Source organism: Paroedura picta, chromosome 3 (assembly GCF_049243985.1).
Source record: "Paroedura picta isolate Pp20150507F chromosome 3, Ppicta_v3.0, whole genome shotgun sequence".
In the NCBI taxonomy this organism is placed as follows: Eukaryota; Metazoa; Chordata; class Lepidosauria; order Squamata; family Gekkonidae; genus Paroedura; species Paroedura picta.
The window spans coordinates 136,047,370-136,062,426 of NC_135371.1; the positions used below are offsets into that span (position 1 = coordinate 136,047,370).

Here is a 15,057-nt window from a genome sequence, read left to right on the forward strand (position 1 = left end):
TGGGGACCACTGGTCTAAGGCAGCCATGCCCAAGACATCCTGGGAAATGCAGTATTCAGAATGCCCAATATTTAGATCACTTGTAAGCAGCCTACCCAGCTGATAAATAGCTGATTTATCAGCTGCCTGCTGCTACTTCCAGTTAACTTTCAATTCTAAGGTGTCCAAGCAACTGCATGTTCTGTAGCAACCACTTACTCTTGCAGTTAAACCCATGAACATGGAGAGAATGAAACCTGAAATTTCAGAAGGAAATGCTAGATGCAGAACCACATTCAAGCACAGCTGGGTGTTGCAGGGGCATTCATGCAATCAGAAGTACCAGAAATATTCCTTGCAAGAAGCTGCAAGTTTGTCTCCACACAGACTTGAGTGCAAGTGACCTCTTCCCATTCAACCCCATTGCAACTCCTTGCTTGGTGCTAACAGGTAAAGGACTCACCTTGACATAGCAGTAGTAATGCCCTGCATGGCAGCTGTATCCTGAATGCACAAGCACAGCATAGAGGCCATACATGACAGGGTCACCTGTGCTCTGTGACATGTAAGGACGGATGTTCAGGAACTCAGGATAGCCCACATCCTGCAAGAGAGGGAGAAAAGGGTTTGACATTCATGGGCAACCCATTTGAAATCTCTTTGATGGATAACCACGTCTGCAACCGGGAAGCACAAGTACCAGAAGGTACATGTTACATGTCAGGAATCTACGATTTCTAGCTTCTACAAGCCCATGTTGGGTCCTAGAATTGACTCCAACAATAGTCTCTTGTCATGTCCATATCCAGAAATATAGTGGCTTGTTTCACTACAGAAACAAGGCTGAAAGCAGATGTAAGATACCATTTATACCATAATAATAAACCATATATATATAATACGCAGCTGTTGCAATACTGTTCTCTCCCCCGCAACCCCCCATTCCGAAGTAACAATGCCATGTTTCCCATTTCAAATGTGAGCTTGCGAGGGCAAGCACAAGGCAGCTTTTGCCATTTCAGAGACACATATGTATGCCCTTAGGAGGTCTTTCGTGATCAAAAGGCAAGAAACAAAGGGGGCCACAAGGACTGTGTAAGTGACCCAGGATTTGAACCCAGCCACTGGCCACTTCCACTCTTTGAAAGTTACTTAAGAGGGGACCATTTCCAGCACTCTTCCTGCATCCAGTTCTCCACACCTTGGTGATTTTGCCTCCACTAAAATTGGCAAAGCGCTTGAGGGATATCGTAAGGACATTCGACGCCCGATGGATGGTAAAGCGTTTGGTGGCTGGCACCTTCTTTTTGCACCTGCACAAAAAAAAACAGAAAAGGCAATGATATGCAGACAACCATGTAGTCCTTTGATGCAGAATTCAGAGGGTTAAGTATAGAATGCAGAAAAACCCTATAATGGCCCTTTTGCTATGCAACTGCCCCTTCACACCCATAAAAGGAATGTGCCCTCATGTCCCAGTGCAGTCCCATTGGTGCTACGTGCACTCTCTAAACTTTCAATGGAACGATCCAATGTCAAGGAGAAGATGGATTTACCCAGCATAGCCACTTCTCTTCCTAATCATTTGCTCCCCCTCCCCTCTGTTTTGCCCAGAGCTTGCTCCCTTTTGCTTCTACGGTCTCCATTTTCAAGAAAGAATGAGCAATTACTGAATCTGTAAGCAGAACACATCTGCTCAATTGTTTGAAGCAAGGCTCTGGTACAAGACATATTTTTAGCCAGCATGATGTAGTGGTTAATGAGTAGCAGACTCTGATCTGGAGAACAGGGTTTGATTCTGCGCGTCTCCACATGCAGCCAGCTGGGTGACCTTGGGCCAGTCACAGTTCTCTTAGAACTGTTCTCACAGATCAGTTCTCTTACAGCTCTCTCAGCCCCAACTACATCACAGGGCATCTGTTAGGAGAGGACAGAAAGTGTTTGTAAGCTGCTTTGGGATTCCTTTCGGTAGTGAAAAGCAAGGTATAAAAAGCCAGCTCTTCTTTTCCTCTTCTAAAATGCACACGTTTTCTTTATTGAGAGAGAATGGCAAAGGCAAGGTGGAGTATGAGCCTACATTACAACTTACTTGGCACACATGTAAGCATTCTCTCCACTCAACACATCGGCCTTTACAAACAACTCCAACGCTCGAACAATGTTGGCAGCCTGCTGTTAATAAAAGAGAAAAGAGACATTCAGAGGTACCTCCTGCATAGCTCTATGACAAGCCAAAGAACAGGCTCACACAGAAGCTGAGATTGCTCTCTAGTCAGCTGATCACTATCCCCTGTCCTTTGGGACATAACCCTTAGAGAAGGGTTGGGCCCCATTCCAAGCTTAATGTCCTTTGGAAGGGACTTTAGCCATATGCTCCAGGCCTCCTATGTATACATCTTCCTATATCTACTGACACTGCAGAAATTACAAATCAAAAACTACCGGAAATCCATTCATGTACACGAACCCACAGATTTTAGTCACATTTCTGCCACTTTTTAAAAGTAAATGAATAACTCTGCCATACCCTGATCTCCAAAGCCACGTCCAGATAGGGGTCATAAGTGTCAGAAACACTCTTGCATACAGAGCACTTAACTGCAAAGAAGAGAATTATAATTGTTATCACTGGGCTCAAAGCTGTACGCACACAGGTGTTTAGACAGCTGTGGGGTAGTAAGGGGATCTCTTAGTAGACCAGCCCTTTGCAACCTTTTTACTGGTGAGAAACCCCTGAAACAGTCTTCAAGCTTCTAGAAATCCTGGCAGTGATGTCAGCAGGCCATACCTCCCTGCCATGTCCCCAGAAGTGACCTCACCCCAAGTGACATCAGACACTCCCACTGCAAATGACATCACACTCTGTCACCCACCCACCCACCCACCCACCCCTAAAATGGCCAGTGGCTTACTTCACTGGGAACAAGGCTGGGCACTCCATTGCCCCCGCCACAGTTAAGATAAAGTGAGAGTACTTACCTCTCTGAACTCCATTCACTGCAACGAGCCTCAGCCAGTAAGGATTTTTATTCCTGGGGTCCCTCCCCTTTCCACCTCCTCCACCCCATCATTGCCCATTATGGGAAGGGAAGTAGGTCGGCATAACCATATATATGCTCATATCGTCCTATAAATTTTTCAATTAAAAATACGTAAAAAATTAACTAACTCCCACCCAATCAGGAAACTTGTTTGGGACCATTGGGAAACCCCAGGGTTTTACAAAACTCATATTGAGAAACCCTGGGGTTTTCCGATGGTCCCAAATGAGTTTCCCTGATTGGGTGGTAGTTAATTTTTAACTTCAATTTTGTAATTGAAAAATTATAGGGTGATATGAGCATATATGCAGTAGACGCTCACCAAGGATTCAAAATGAATGGGTCATAACACCTTCAAAGATGCCTGCTAAGCTACATTCCTCACCTCTTGATCGGAGGTAGCCCCCAAAGATCTGATGCACCAATGTAGTAGCCTGCGTCTGACGATCCAGCCTGGAGACCCAAGTGACGGAGCATTAAAACATGCCAGAGTAAATTTCCTAAGTGATAATAGGTGTCAAGACCAGTTCAGTACAACAGCTGGGGTGCATAGGCTTTCTAAGACAAAGGCTTTCCTTCTTGGTAAAACTGCAAGTTTAACAAACAAGTTCCTTCCTCCCTGGGTAAAGAAAGGAACCCAACAGCTGAACAGTTGTTAACCAAATATTAACACCATATCCCCTGCCCATATCCTACCCATCTACATATCATGATTTAACCTTCCCCTTATCACCCTGCAAGGGAGGGGAGGAATTAGAAACTCAGACAATTCAGCCTACCAAAACTCATTGAAACTTTGAACCAAACATAAAGAGCTGTCCATACTTGGTGTAACCATTGAGACAGGCCTTCTGCATGGCATCAATGGTGTAGCGCAAGAATTCATGTGCATCCTCCTGACTGCCAAAACGGAAGTGTCGAGCAATCTCTGTTAGGGTGAAGGAGAAAGAGACAGATTAGGGTGAAGGAGAAAGAGACAGATTTTGCCTCCTGTGCCACTTAAAAAATGTTCCACAGTGCCAGGAATACACAACTTACACTGGAGTGATGGAGAATCTGAAACTGTTTCATGGAATCTGTCACCCCTGCCCCCTCCCCCCCCCCCCAAAAAAGGTCCAATCCCACAGCAAGGAAATTCTGGTTCTTTACTTAATACAGCTAAGTGATATTATGGCCAGCACTACATACATGGGTTAAAATGGTACTGGCTACATTTAGGTAGCTGAAAGAATGTGAGGACCTAAATATCACTAGCTTGTGACTCTCCCACTCACTGGTGTCACACTTTCAAGGTTCCATCTCACCAGAAACTTGCTGAAGCCAATATTCTTGGCATCCCCTTATTGTATATAACTGATAGGATATACCTGGGACTTTAAATAATTAAGTTTCTGATCACTGCCCTTTATAGACTTTTCACGCATGACTCTCATGCTACTATTCACTCCCAAAGCTGGAAAGCCCCAGCAGAATCTGCCAAGGGCTCTGGAGTCTCCCTCCAATACTTACTTTTAAGGTCTCGGATGAAGGACACTGGCTTGATAGCATTGCCACTGTTAGCAAAGGCCTGAATCATGTGATTCTGCATAATGCACATCATACAGAAGCCTCCGTGGTGGCCTGGAAAAGAGGAGATTGAGAATGATCTCACACACACTTCAGAAAAACACATCCATTTTAAGGTCTGCAGCAAAAGCAATGATATCATGGAGACAACCCACAGGCTCATAGAAAGTCCTTGAAAGGACCCCAATAGCTCCTTCCCAATACAAGATTTCCAGAACTACTGAAGCCACATAGGAAAAAAAACATTCATTTTTTTACCATAAGAAAAGCAGAAATGGGGGGGGGGGATTGAAAAATATGTGATGGTTTCCATCAAATCTAATTATCTTTTACTGGTTGAACATAAAATGTGTAATTTCTAACAGTATATAAATTGCACTATTTGGCATATTCATGCAATTCAAAAATGTGAATGACTTCATTTTCTGTAAACAAAAGTATTAAGTATACTTGAGAAAGATTTGGAAACCACTGCATTCTAGGCTACCAATTGGCCAGCTAAGACTGCTTCACTTGTTTTGCCAACTGTTACAGAAAAAAACAAAGAGAGAAAAGACATATTTTGATGCACATGCTATACTCACTTTAGTCATCTATAACAATGCACATTATACATGTTAAGTCCTGGGGTAGATTTTTTCAGTTCAAGAATAAAACACTGGAAATTTGAGGTGCGTTAAAATAAACTTCTGTGCTATATTTTATCTTTTGGAGGGAAATGAAACATTTTCTTAAGACAGTTCTAAATGTACATTATGATAATTTTTATTTAGAACATTCTACAAGAGCCAGTTTGGTGTAGTGGTTAGGAGTGCGGACTTCTAATCTGGCATGCCGGGTTCGATTCTGCACTCCCCCACATGCAACCAGCTGGGTGACCTTGGGCTCACCATGGCACTGATAAAGCTGTTCTGACCGAGCAGTGATATCAGGGCTCTCTCAGCCTCACCCACCCCACAGGGTGTCTGTTGTGGGGAGAGGAATGGGAAGGCGACTGTAAGCCGCTTTGAGCCTCCTTCGGGTAGGGAAAAGCGGCATATAAGAACCAACTCTTCTTCTTCTTCATTATGGGACTAAGTCCCGTGCATACTAAAATCCAAAATGTGCTCTTAAGAAAGAACCAAGCAGACTGTTCTTTGTTTGTGAACTACCTGATGTTGCTCCAGCCTGATGGAACCAGTAGGAGCTCTTACTCTGATTCTGCTGTCCTCTTGACCTGACCCCTATGGTCAACCTCTGGAGCTTTCTTCTAAGATTGTGCACCCACAAATCGGAAACAATCTGCTTACTGCCCCACATTTCTGTAGGCAAAGCTAGTATTTAAGGAATACGTTTGTATTAAGTATTTTTGACCAGTCAATATGCCACAATCTGTTTGAATTGATAGCAAACGATGGATGGATGGAGATGTTTTCAATGCTGCAAAGTTTAACACTATATCCAAAAGTGCTGTTAGTCCAATTACAACTGTATGAGTCCATTTCCACCCAAGTAACATACTCCATTCTGTTTACTACCACTTATTTTTCCTACCTTTCAGATGGCAAAAGCTAAGTGGGTATGTGAAAAGTAGCAGTGAGTATGGCAATTTGCCATATAATCTCTTTAGCATTCAGTGTATTTGAAATTCTACTTGAAGAAAAACAAAGAATTTGTACTTTTAAATGTCATAAATATGCCAAAGAGCTAGCTCATGAACTGACTCATAAAGTACATTTTATGTTATCTAACAGTAAAAATTAGTTTAGGCATGAGTTGCAAACAGGGCTGCATGTTGGGAGTTCAGTCTGACTAAAGAAAACCCACCACTAACAGTCAACATGAGGTGGGTGGAACATTTTCCTGAAGCCTGTCAAGACAGTAGACAGAACTACAGCAATTGCTACAACAAGGAAGTCAGCCAGAAGTTTCTGGAAAGAACTAGAAATGAACACTTCCAGTTGAGAACAAGAGTCCAAGTAGCCATTCCTAAGCACTTGTTCCTTACTTTTTAACTCAATCATCACCAAAAAGCACAATTCCTCAAACATATGTTTTCCTGGTTTCTAAAGCAAAACAGCTACTCCTCTAGTAAGACAGATTTCTGGCAAGTACTTGAGCAGCTGAAGCCATTTTTTGTATTTGACACTATTGCAGGGTTGTGTGATTCGGCCGCCAAAGCAGCCATTCCTGCCTGTAGCAGCCAGTACCTCTTGCTACGGGTGGGAACGGCCGCTTCGGCAGCCAGATCACACAACCCTAATTAAGAGCATGAATTGTAAACCACTTTGGAAGAAGTAGGGCATAAATTTCAATCAAATGACATCCTTTCTGCTGAGCAGCTCAACAGACCAAATGCTTGACAGTAGCAGACGTTTATGAAAGTTTATCTGCACTTTAACCAGATGAGCAATTTGGACAGGTGTAAAACAACTTACACTTCTATCCAAATAGCTCCCTCAGCAGTAGCTTTTATCTACCCACATATCACTCCAGCCATTCATGATATTTCTCCCAACCAGCAGTCAACTCTACTAGCAGGGATAGCATTTGTGCTGAGAGCAGCGATTCTCATTCAACCAACTACTTTGCAGCTGTTTGACCAGGCTGCCAGACCCTCCCTGGAAGGATGAATGCAGTGGCCTGGAAAGCAGCCACTTGATGCAAAACACTATTCACAAAGACAAAAGTTACACGGCCTGCAAGCTGTCCTGGGAGCCATTCCCCTTCATTCCCAAATACCTAGCCAGTAGACCCCACCTTCCCCTCAAACCTTCCAAAGCAGTGCAACTCCACTGCTACCACTGGAGCAGAGCATCTAAATTACTTTAATCATGAAGGATTGTTTTAATAATATGAATCCAAGAGATAAAAAATCCTGAATGAGTTACGTCTCACTGTGAATGCATAACTATAATACAGCATAACTAGGGGCCAAGCCCGTTGCATTCAAGAATACAACAGGCGCTAGACTGGGGGGGGAGGGGGGAAGAACTCTGTGGGTGGCCTCTCCCTTCCCCCAGGACCTGGAAAGGCTACAGGCTGGAGGCCCCTGGGGAAGGGAACTCACTGGTGGGGGCAGTTCTCATGCAGCAGGGATCTGTAGCCTCTGAGGGAGATGGGAGGAGGAAGGGAGCTGGCAGAGGCTCATGGGAATTGTAGTCCATGGACATCTGGAGGGCCACAGTTTGACTACCCCTGCTCTAAATCATTTGGAAGGAGAACCTAACTCAGTGCTTCCTCCAAGGAATATTAAAATAGAGAATGGAAGAGTTTAAGTATCCCCTGAAAAAGGATTTTAATCCAAAAATACTGACACAGGACAGAAAATGTTTTAAAAACCCAGTTTTCTGTAATGAAAAGTATAGCACTAATATGGACTGAATCCAAGAACACAAGCAAGGGGAGGCCCTTTCCTCCTATAGTCCCTCCTTGCCAGATGTGTTCAAGCGAGTCCCCATTCAAATAGCAGTTTTCGGGGAAAGGCACAGGAGATTATTGTCAAAGCCACTAAAAATCTGCTTCCATAAACTCACTCCTTTGTCAGAAGCATGTATTTTTCTATGAAAGTTTTCCAATTTCTAAAATTGCATTTTTTCATAGCATAATAATAATTAGTAATAAAATGTATGGGAGAGATGACTAGTAAAACTGGGCTAATCCAAATGCTACAATTAGGATTATCCAGTTGATAATCCCTGGGGGGGCAAAGTGAATATATTTGACCATCATCATGTTTCCATCACATATGATTTATTGTTTCCCCCTCAATCAAATATTTCAGAGCTCAATCAATTTTGCCAAGATAATTGTTTTGAAATACTTAAAGCTTAACTGTAAGGCATACTTTAGTTTCAAATGATCTAATCTAAACATGCCAAATCCAATCCCAAACTGTTTAGGGCGTTCCAGAGAGCTCACATTACTGTTCAGAACACACTGGACTGTAGTCAAGATTGTTTTATAGTTGTGGCACTTGATTCTTTAATGCAAGAAGGTACGATGAGTGCTTCACAAAAGAGTTGTAGCACTAAACATCATTTGTTAGGTAGAGGTGTTAAAGGATCCCCTGCTCATAGACAATGCCCTTGGATGTAAAGATTTTCGTAGGGCAAACTTTAATAAACTCAGAGACATGATGAGTGTCATACCATGGACGAGAATGCTGGAAGGGAAGGGAGCATGTGAAGTGTGGGCACTACTCAAACAAGAGCTATTGCATGCTCAATCGACTATCCCAGAAAGACGACAACACTGCAGGAGCTCTAAGAAGCCTATTTGGATGAACAGAGAACTTCAAGAGGAACTAAGAAAGAAAAGGAAAATGTTCAGGAAATGGAGGGAAGGACAGAGCTCTAAAGAAGAGTACCTACAGGTTACTAGGCGCTGTAGATCAATCATCAGAAAGGCCAAAGCTGAGAGTGAGCTAAGATTGGCCAGGGAAGCCCATTGTAACAAGAAAAGATTTTTCAGTTATGTGAGGAGCAAACGTAAAGTAATGGAGGGATTAGGCCCACTGTTGGGTGCAGATGGACAAACTCTAACGGAGGATGCAGAGAAAGCAGAAAGGCTCAGCGCCTATTTTACATCTGTTTTTCCCCACAGGTCAAGGAGTTTAGGCACATCTAGAGATGGCAGTAGCCAAGACATAGTGTCTGGGTGGCAGGTTGACATGGACAGATAGGTTGTGGAGAGGCATTTAGCTGCACTGGATGAGTTCAAATCCCCTGGGCCAGATGAAATGCACTTGAGAGTGCTCAAAGAACATTCCGGAGAAATTGCACAACCCGTGTCCATCATCTTCGGGACCTCTTTAAGGACTGGAGATGTCCCGGAGGACTGGAAGAGAACAAACGTTATTCCGATCTTCAAAAAAGGGAGGAAGGATGACTCGGGAAACTACAGACCAGTGAGTCTGACCTCTGTTGTGGGGAAGATAATGGAGCAGATATTAAAGGGAGCGATCTACAAACATCTGGAGGACAATTTGGTGATCCAAGGAAGTCAGCATGGATTTGTCTCCAAAAGGTCCTGTCAGACCAACCTGGTTTCCTTTTTTGACCAAGTAACAGGTTTGCTGGATCGTGGAAATTCGGTTGATGTCGCTTACTTGGATTTTAGTAAAGCTTTTGATAAGGTTCCCCATGATGTTCTGATGGATAAATTGAAGGACTGCAATCTGGTTTTTCAGATAGTTTGGTGGATAGGGAATTGGTTAGAGAACCGCACTCAAAGAGTTGTTGTCAATGGTGTTTCATCAGACTGGAGGGAGGTGAGTAGCGGGGTACCTCAGGGCTCGGTGCTCGGCCCGGTACTTTTTAACATATTTATTAATGATCTAGATGAGGGGATGAAGGGACTAATCAAGTTTGCAGATGACACCAAATTGGGAGGACTGGCAAATACTCCAGAAGATAGAGACAGAGTTCAACAAGATCTGAACACAATGGAGAAATGGGCACACATCAAGGATGGGGGGGGGGGGTATGCTTCTAGGTAACACTGTGTGTGAACGAGACCTTGGGGTACTTGTGGATTGTAAACTAAACATGAGCAGGCAGTGTGATGCAGCAGTAAAAAAGGCAAATGCCATTTTGGGCTGTATCAACTGAGGCATCACATCAAAATCACAAGATGTTATAGTCCCATTGTATACGGCACTGGTCAGATCACACCTGGAGTACTGTGTGCAGTTCTGGAGGCCTCACTTCAGGAAGGACGTAGATAAAATTGAAAGGGTACAGAGGAGAGTGACGAGGATGATCTGGGGCCAAGGAACCAAGCCCTATGAAGATAGGTTGAGGGACTTGGGAATGTTCAGCCTGGAGAAAAGGAGAGGGGACATGATAGCCCTCTTTAAGTATTTGAAAGGTTGTCCCTTGGAGGAGGGCAGGATGCTGTTTCTGTTGGCTGCAGAGGAGAGGACACACAGTAATGGGTTTAAACTTCAAGTACAACGATATAGGCTAGATATCAGGAAAAAAATTTTCACAGTCAGAGTAGTTCAGCAGTGGAATAGGCTGCCTAAGGAGGTGGTGAGCTCCCCCTCACTGGCAGTCTTCAAGCAAAGGTTGGATACACACTTTTCTTGGATGCTTTAGGATGCTTAGGGCTGATCCTGCGTTGAGCAGGGGGTTGGACTAGATGGCCTTTATGGCCCTTCCAACTCTATGATTCTATGAAAAAATACAGCAGCTTTTGCCCCACAGAATTTCAAGCATCAAATCACTTGTGTGCTTTGGTGTCAGGGCATAAACTGAGGCCTCACCCCCCGACACAACATTCCAAAACCCCATCTTTGCACTCACAACTACGGCTGTGCTCCTTGGAAAGCAGGTAATTGGTTAGAGGTGGTGTATATGTCAGACACTGTAAGGTGGAGTTGAGGAAACAAGTGTTGCCAAGGTTGTGGAGACCAGCTCCAACACGGTACACCCGCTCCCATTTCAAAGAGAGACGATCTACAGGAAAGAGGACCTTCTGTGGGGCTGGCACACCATCACCACCCAGCACATGCTCAGTGCCTGCCAGAGAGAGAAGAGAGACAAAGAGAGAGAGGTCAGCAAAATTAGCCAAAACAGAAACACAGCCAAATTCTTCAAATATGGGCACAGGCAGGTGGCACCTTGTTTCCTAACAGATCCATCTTCGCAGCCTTTATGCCTACTAGAGTTTTCTGTCTTCGGATTCAGCAGAACATATTTGCTTTTGAGGCTCTCCAGTTGATAGGAGAAACTTTTGGAGGCTGGTTCAAATTCTATCTTCTGCAGCAAGACTTTCTTGGCAGAAGTTGCCAACAGCTTGCTCAGTTCACCATCATCCGCAGAGTCCTTCCGCCCAGACTTCAGGGCTTCTTTCAGCTTGTCAACTATGGGCATGGTGCGTCACCATGTGGTGGCAAGTGTTGCCCTGCTAGCAAGAGAACTTTGCTCTACAGGACAAAGCAAAAAAGACAACAAATACTGGCAGGTTAATCCACAATGTTAAGCAAAACTTCAAAACTATTACTACGAATTTTAATTCAACAACATTCTTTCCAGAGAATACACTAACCCAATGTTCTTTAGCACTGTTCCTCCATTCCTTTTCTGGGAGAAGGATTAGGTTGTTATTTCAGTTGCAAATTGTGACTTATATTTTTAGGAGGAATTCATGGGAGCGCCATACAAATCCTGCCTCCTTTTCACTGGGAAGCCTGCAATGCCTTGTTTATTCAGCAACAGACATTCTTCCAGTATCTCCAACACTTACTCACCATGAGGGTTAGAAACACTGAAACCCAGAATACAATAGCTTAGGAGCTGGCACCATACTCTGCAGACATCTTCTACTCTCAACAAAGAGAAAGGCTCTGGGATATGAGGCCAAATGCTGGCAGGGGCTTCTGGAAATTGTAGTCCATGGATATCTGGAGGGTCGCAGTTTGACTACCCCTGGATTTGACTATATGTTCTGCCAGATGAAACTCTTTAACAAAGAAGGTCCTCCTAAGTTAGTTCTCAAGATGTTCTGCACCTAATTCAGAAACAGGTTACCAAAGAGGAATAGTGCCTTTTCAATTTGCTCTGGCCATAATGCTTTCATTCCAGAGCAATTTCAGGCACAAGGCAGCTTTGCTTTGCAGCAAACAATCCATATCAATGCTTTTTTATTATCAGGCTTGATGTTATGCCACATGCTCAGCTAGGCAGGTTAACAGCAGTGTGTAAACAAAGAGTCTACTGGATCACTTGAGACTGCTTGGACTGCCCCAAGGTTGCCGCAGCAATAGAAAAACAACATGCCATCAAGAAGTCCCAGGTGTCTTTGCTGATGGATAATTTTTTTGTAGTTGTTTTAAAGCTGCCATGCAAAAAAAAGTGTTCGCTTTGTAAATATAACAGGACTTCCTGGAAGACAAGGCTACTTGATTTTTGGAAGAGAGGTTTGCAGCAATATAAATCTTTGGACACATCATATGATCAAACTGTTAGAAAAATCAGCATGGTCAGCAGCAAAAGGAAACATGGTCGCCAAAGAATCCACTGGCTCCACACGATCAAAGCCGACACAGGGATGACCATGAACCAACTAAAAGAAGCGTCATTGACAGAGATGCGTGGTGGAAACTTTCCTATAGAATCGCTGAGAGTCAGACACAACTGAACGGATGACATCATCATCAAATCTTGTATTAGAACACACAAGTACCACAACACTAGCAGAAAGCCTGCCACTACACTTGAAAAGCTCAAGGCTGTATAACGCTGGTGGCACCATCACTTTCACTACCCAAAAAATATTTGAGCTTCCATCTGGAGAAGGGGGCAGGGTATAAATTCAATAAGCAGCTTGCTCTGTGAATACTTCAACTGTTTGGGAACCAATGGCACAGGGAATTTATAAATAGTTAAGAGATATGCCAAACATTTCCATATGTTCCAACCACTGCCTGGAATTCTCAGCACACAGAATCAGTTTTCAGCAGTAACCAAACTAACCGCATCACTTACAAACACAATAAAGAGGCACATTCTACCATAGGTATGCAATGGCATTTTATAAGCTTCCCCCCAAAATTGGTCCTTCATTACTGGCATCATCCTACATACAGAGGTACACTGTGCAAGGAGGTACACTGTGGCTGGCTAGCCTTTCAAATACTTTGAGAAATTCTGGAACCAAGAAGCAGATACCTTGCTCTAATTTCCTGCACTGAGCCAGCATGATTTCATTTGGTGAGCAAAAGATATGTTCTAGGGATAGAGTGTTTATCCATGTGGCCAAGGGCTCAGTACTATGATACCCTTGTGTGTCCAGACAGCTGCCTCTTGCCACAGCAGCAGCATCTAACCCAACAGATTCTGGACTCAAACACAAAGACAACAGCTGGGGTGGGGGGTGTTGCTCTGAGCACTTTCCTGCCTGAAAGGAAATTTATGAAGCTAAAACATCAAGGCAAAGAGAGGAATGCTCACAAGAAGTGTTTGGTCACGTACAGTAAACATATTACCTACAGTTCAGATGGGGATCGGAAATATAATGGAGTTCCTCTGTGAGCAAATATGCAGGGCACTGCGGGCTCAAACCCAATCCATGCATGCAGCAAAACTGGGTGCATGAAGAACTGAGTACTTCTAGACTATTCCAGACTGTAGGTGAGGGCTTGTCCGGGCCCAAGGGCGTCCATCCCACCACCCCTTTAAATATCCCATAAACTAGCTCAGCACACCAACTAGGATTGAACCCATCCTGGCTACATTCGGGGAAATACCTCACAGCTAGGGCCGGCCTACAATGTAACGGAAAGCAAGCAGGAAAATGAAACTGCATTCGGCGTGGCCTGGCTCTAGGAAGAGCTCTCTCGCCACTTCCCTTCGGTCTTCCCGAGGCAGCCTGGCCCGGCTTTTCCTCCTCCTCCTCCTCTGGAATGCGCATTCGACCCGCCGGTGCCCCTAAGCACAGAGCCACCGCCAAACACGGTCGGCCCGAGCCAGACTCAAGGGTGCCCTCTCTCCCCCCACCCCCCAGACACGGGCGATGCCGCCAGTCCCAGCCGCTTCCCAAGCAGCCTTCTGCATTGGTGCCAAGGGCACCCCCGCCGCCGCCGCCGCCCTCACCCCGTTCGCGTCCTCGGGAATACTCGTGCCCGGGCCCCAATCCCGGCGCCTCCTCGCAAAACACCGCCGCCCCTCTCCCCCCACCGCCCCCAGGGGTCGAGCCAATCTGCTCGGGATCCGGGCGGCAAGAGCAGGCGAAGGGTTGCAACACCATCGCAACAGTGGCCTCCACTGGCAGGGCCCGGGCTCAAGTCCCCGACACGCGCACGCACACCCGTGCCAAGAGGCACCTACCGCGGGCCCGGCTCCCCAACTTCTCCCCAACGCGGGGACCGAGCAGCAAGTCGCCAACCGGGGAAGGGGGGGCTGGGCTGGGCTGTAACCTTTCTAAGCGCCCTGGCTGGCTGCCCTCCCTACCCCCCCCCCCATACGGGGTCCCCGCAGCCTCCCGCGCGCACGCTCACCCACACACGTGTCCCCGCGGCGTTAACAGAAGGCTCCGGGAGCTGCTAGGCCGCCGCGCAGGGCCCAATCCTCAGCCTCCAGGGGCGGGGGAAGGTGGGCGCTGCGCCCGTCCCCTCTGACGCCACGAAGCCCGTCCTCCCGCCCGCCTCCTGCCGGCCGGTTTCGAGGAGGCAGCGCCGCCTGGTGCCGCAGCGGCTTCGCCAGGACGTGCCCCGCTCTTGGCGTTGGCTTGGGAGGCCGCTGTTTTTGTGGCACCGCGGTCCGCTCTAGGGGCGGATAGGGAGGGCGGTAGAGGATCCAGGCGGGCAGAAGCGAGCCTCTCCCCGCGCTCTTCTAGGCCAGAGCGCTGTACGGCTAACCCAGCGTCTGCGTGGGGGCAGGACAGGCTCCGGGATGACCGTTGCCGTCGCCCAGCGTTGCATGAACGGGAGGACGAGTCAGGTGCTCAGAACTGCGGAGTCGGACCTTTGGACTAGCAATGTCAGTAC

General features: G+C 45.9%; 1 protein-coding gene across 5 annotated transcripts in view; it reads right to left on the reverse strand.

The window, feature by feature from the left end:
* The window catches only part of USP36 (ubiquitin specific peptidase 36), a 35,414-nt gene extending 20,593 nt beyond the window's left edge, over window positions 1–14,821 (reverse strand). For 2 of the 5 annotated variants that reach the window (XM_077328121.1, XM_077328118.1), the window contains exons 1-10: window positions 14,569–14,820; window positions 11,191–11,496; window positions 10,874–11,089; window positions 4,530–4,640; window positions 3,846–3,948; window positions 3,406–3,473; window positions 2,507–2,577; window positions 2,069–2,151; window positions 1,181–1,292; window positions 443–583 (exon numbers count right to left, since the gene is read on the reverse strand). In XM_077328121.1, coding sequence (XP_077184236.1) covers window positions 443–583; window positions 1,181–1,292; window positions 2,069–2,151; window positions 2,507–2,577; window positions 3,406–3,473; window positions 3,846–3,948; window positions 4,530–4,640; window positions 10,874–11,089; window positions 11,191–11,443 — 1,158 coding nt within the window. In that variant the 5' untranslated portion in view covers window positions 11,444–11,496; window positions 14,569–14,820. The other 3 variants (XM_077328123.1, XM_077328119.1, XM_077328120.1) reach the window with 3 other exon arrangements.
* Between the last annotated feature and the right edge of the window lie 236 nt (window positions 14,822–15,057).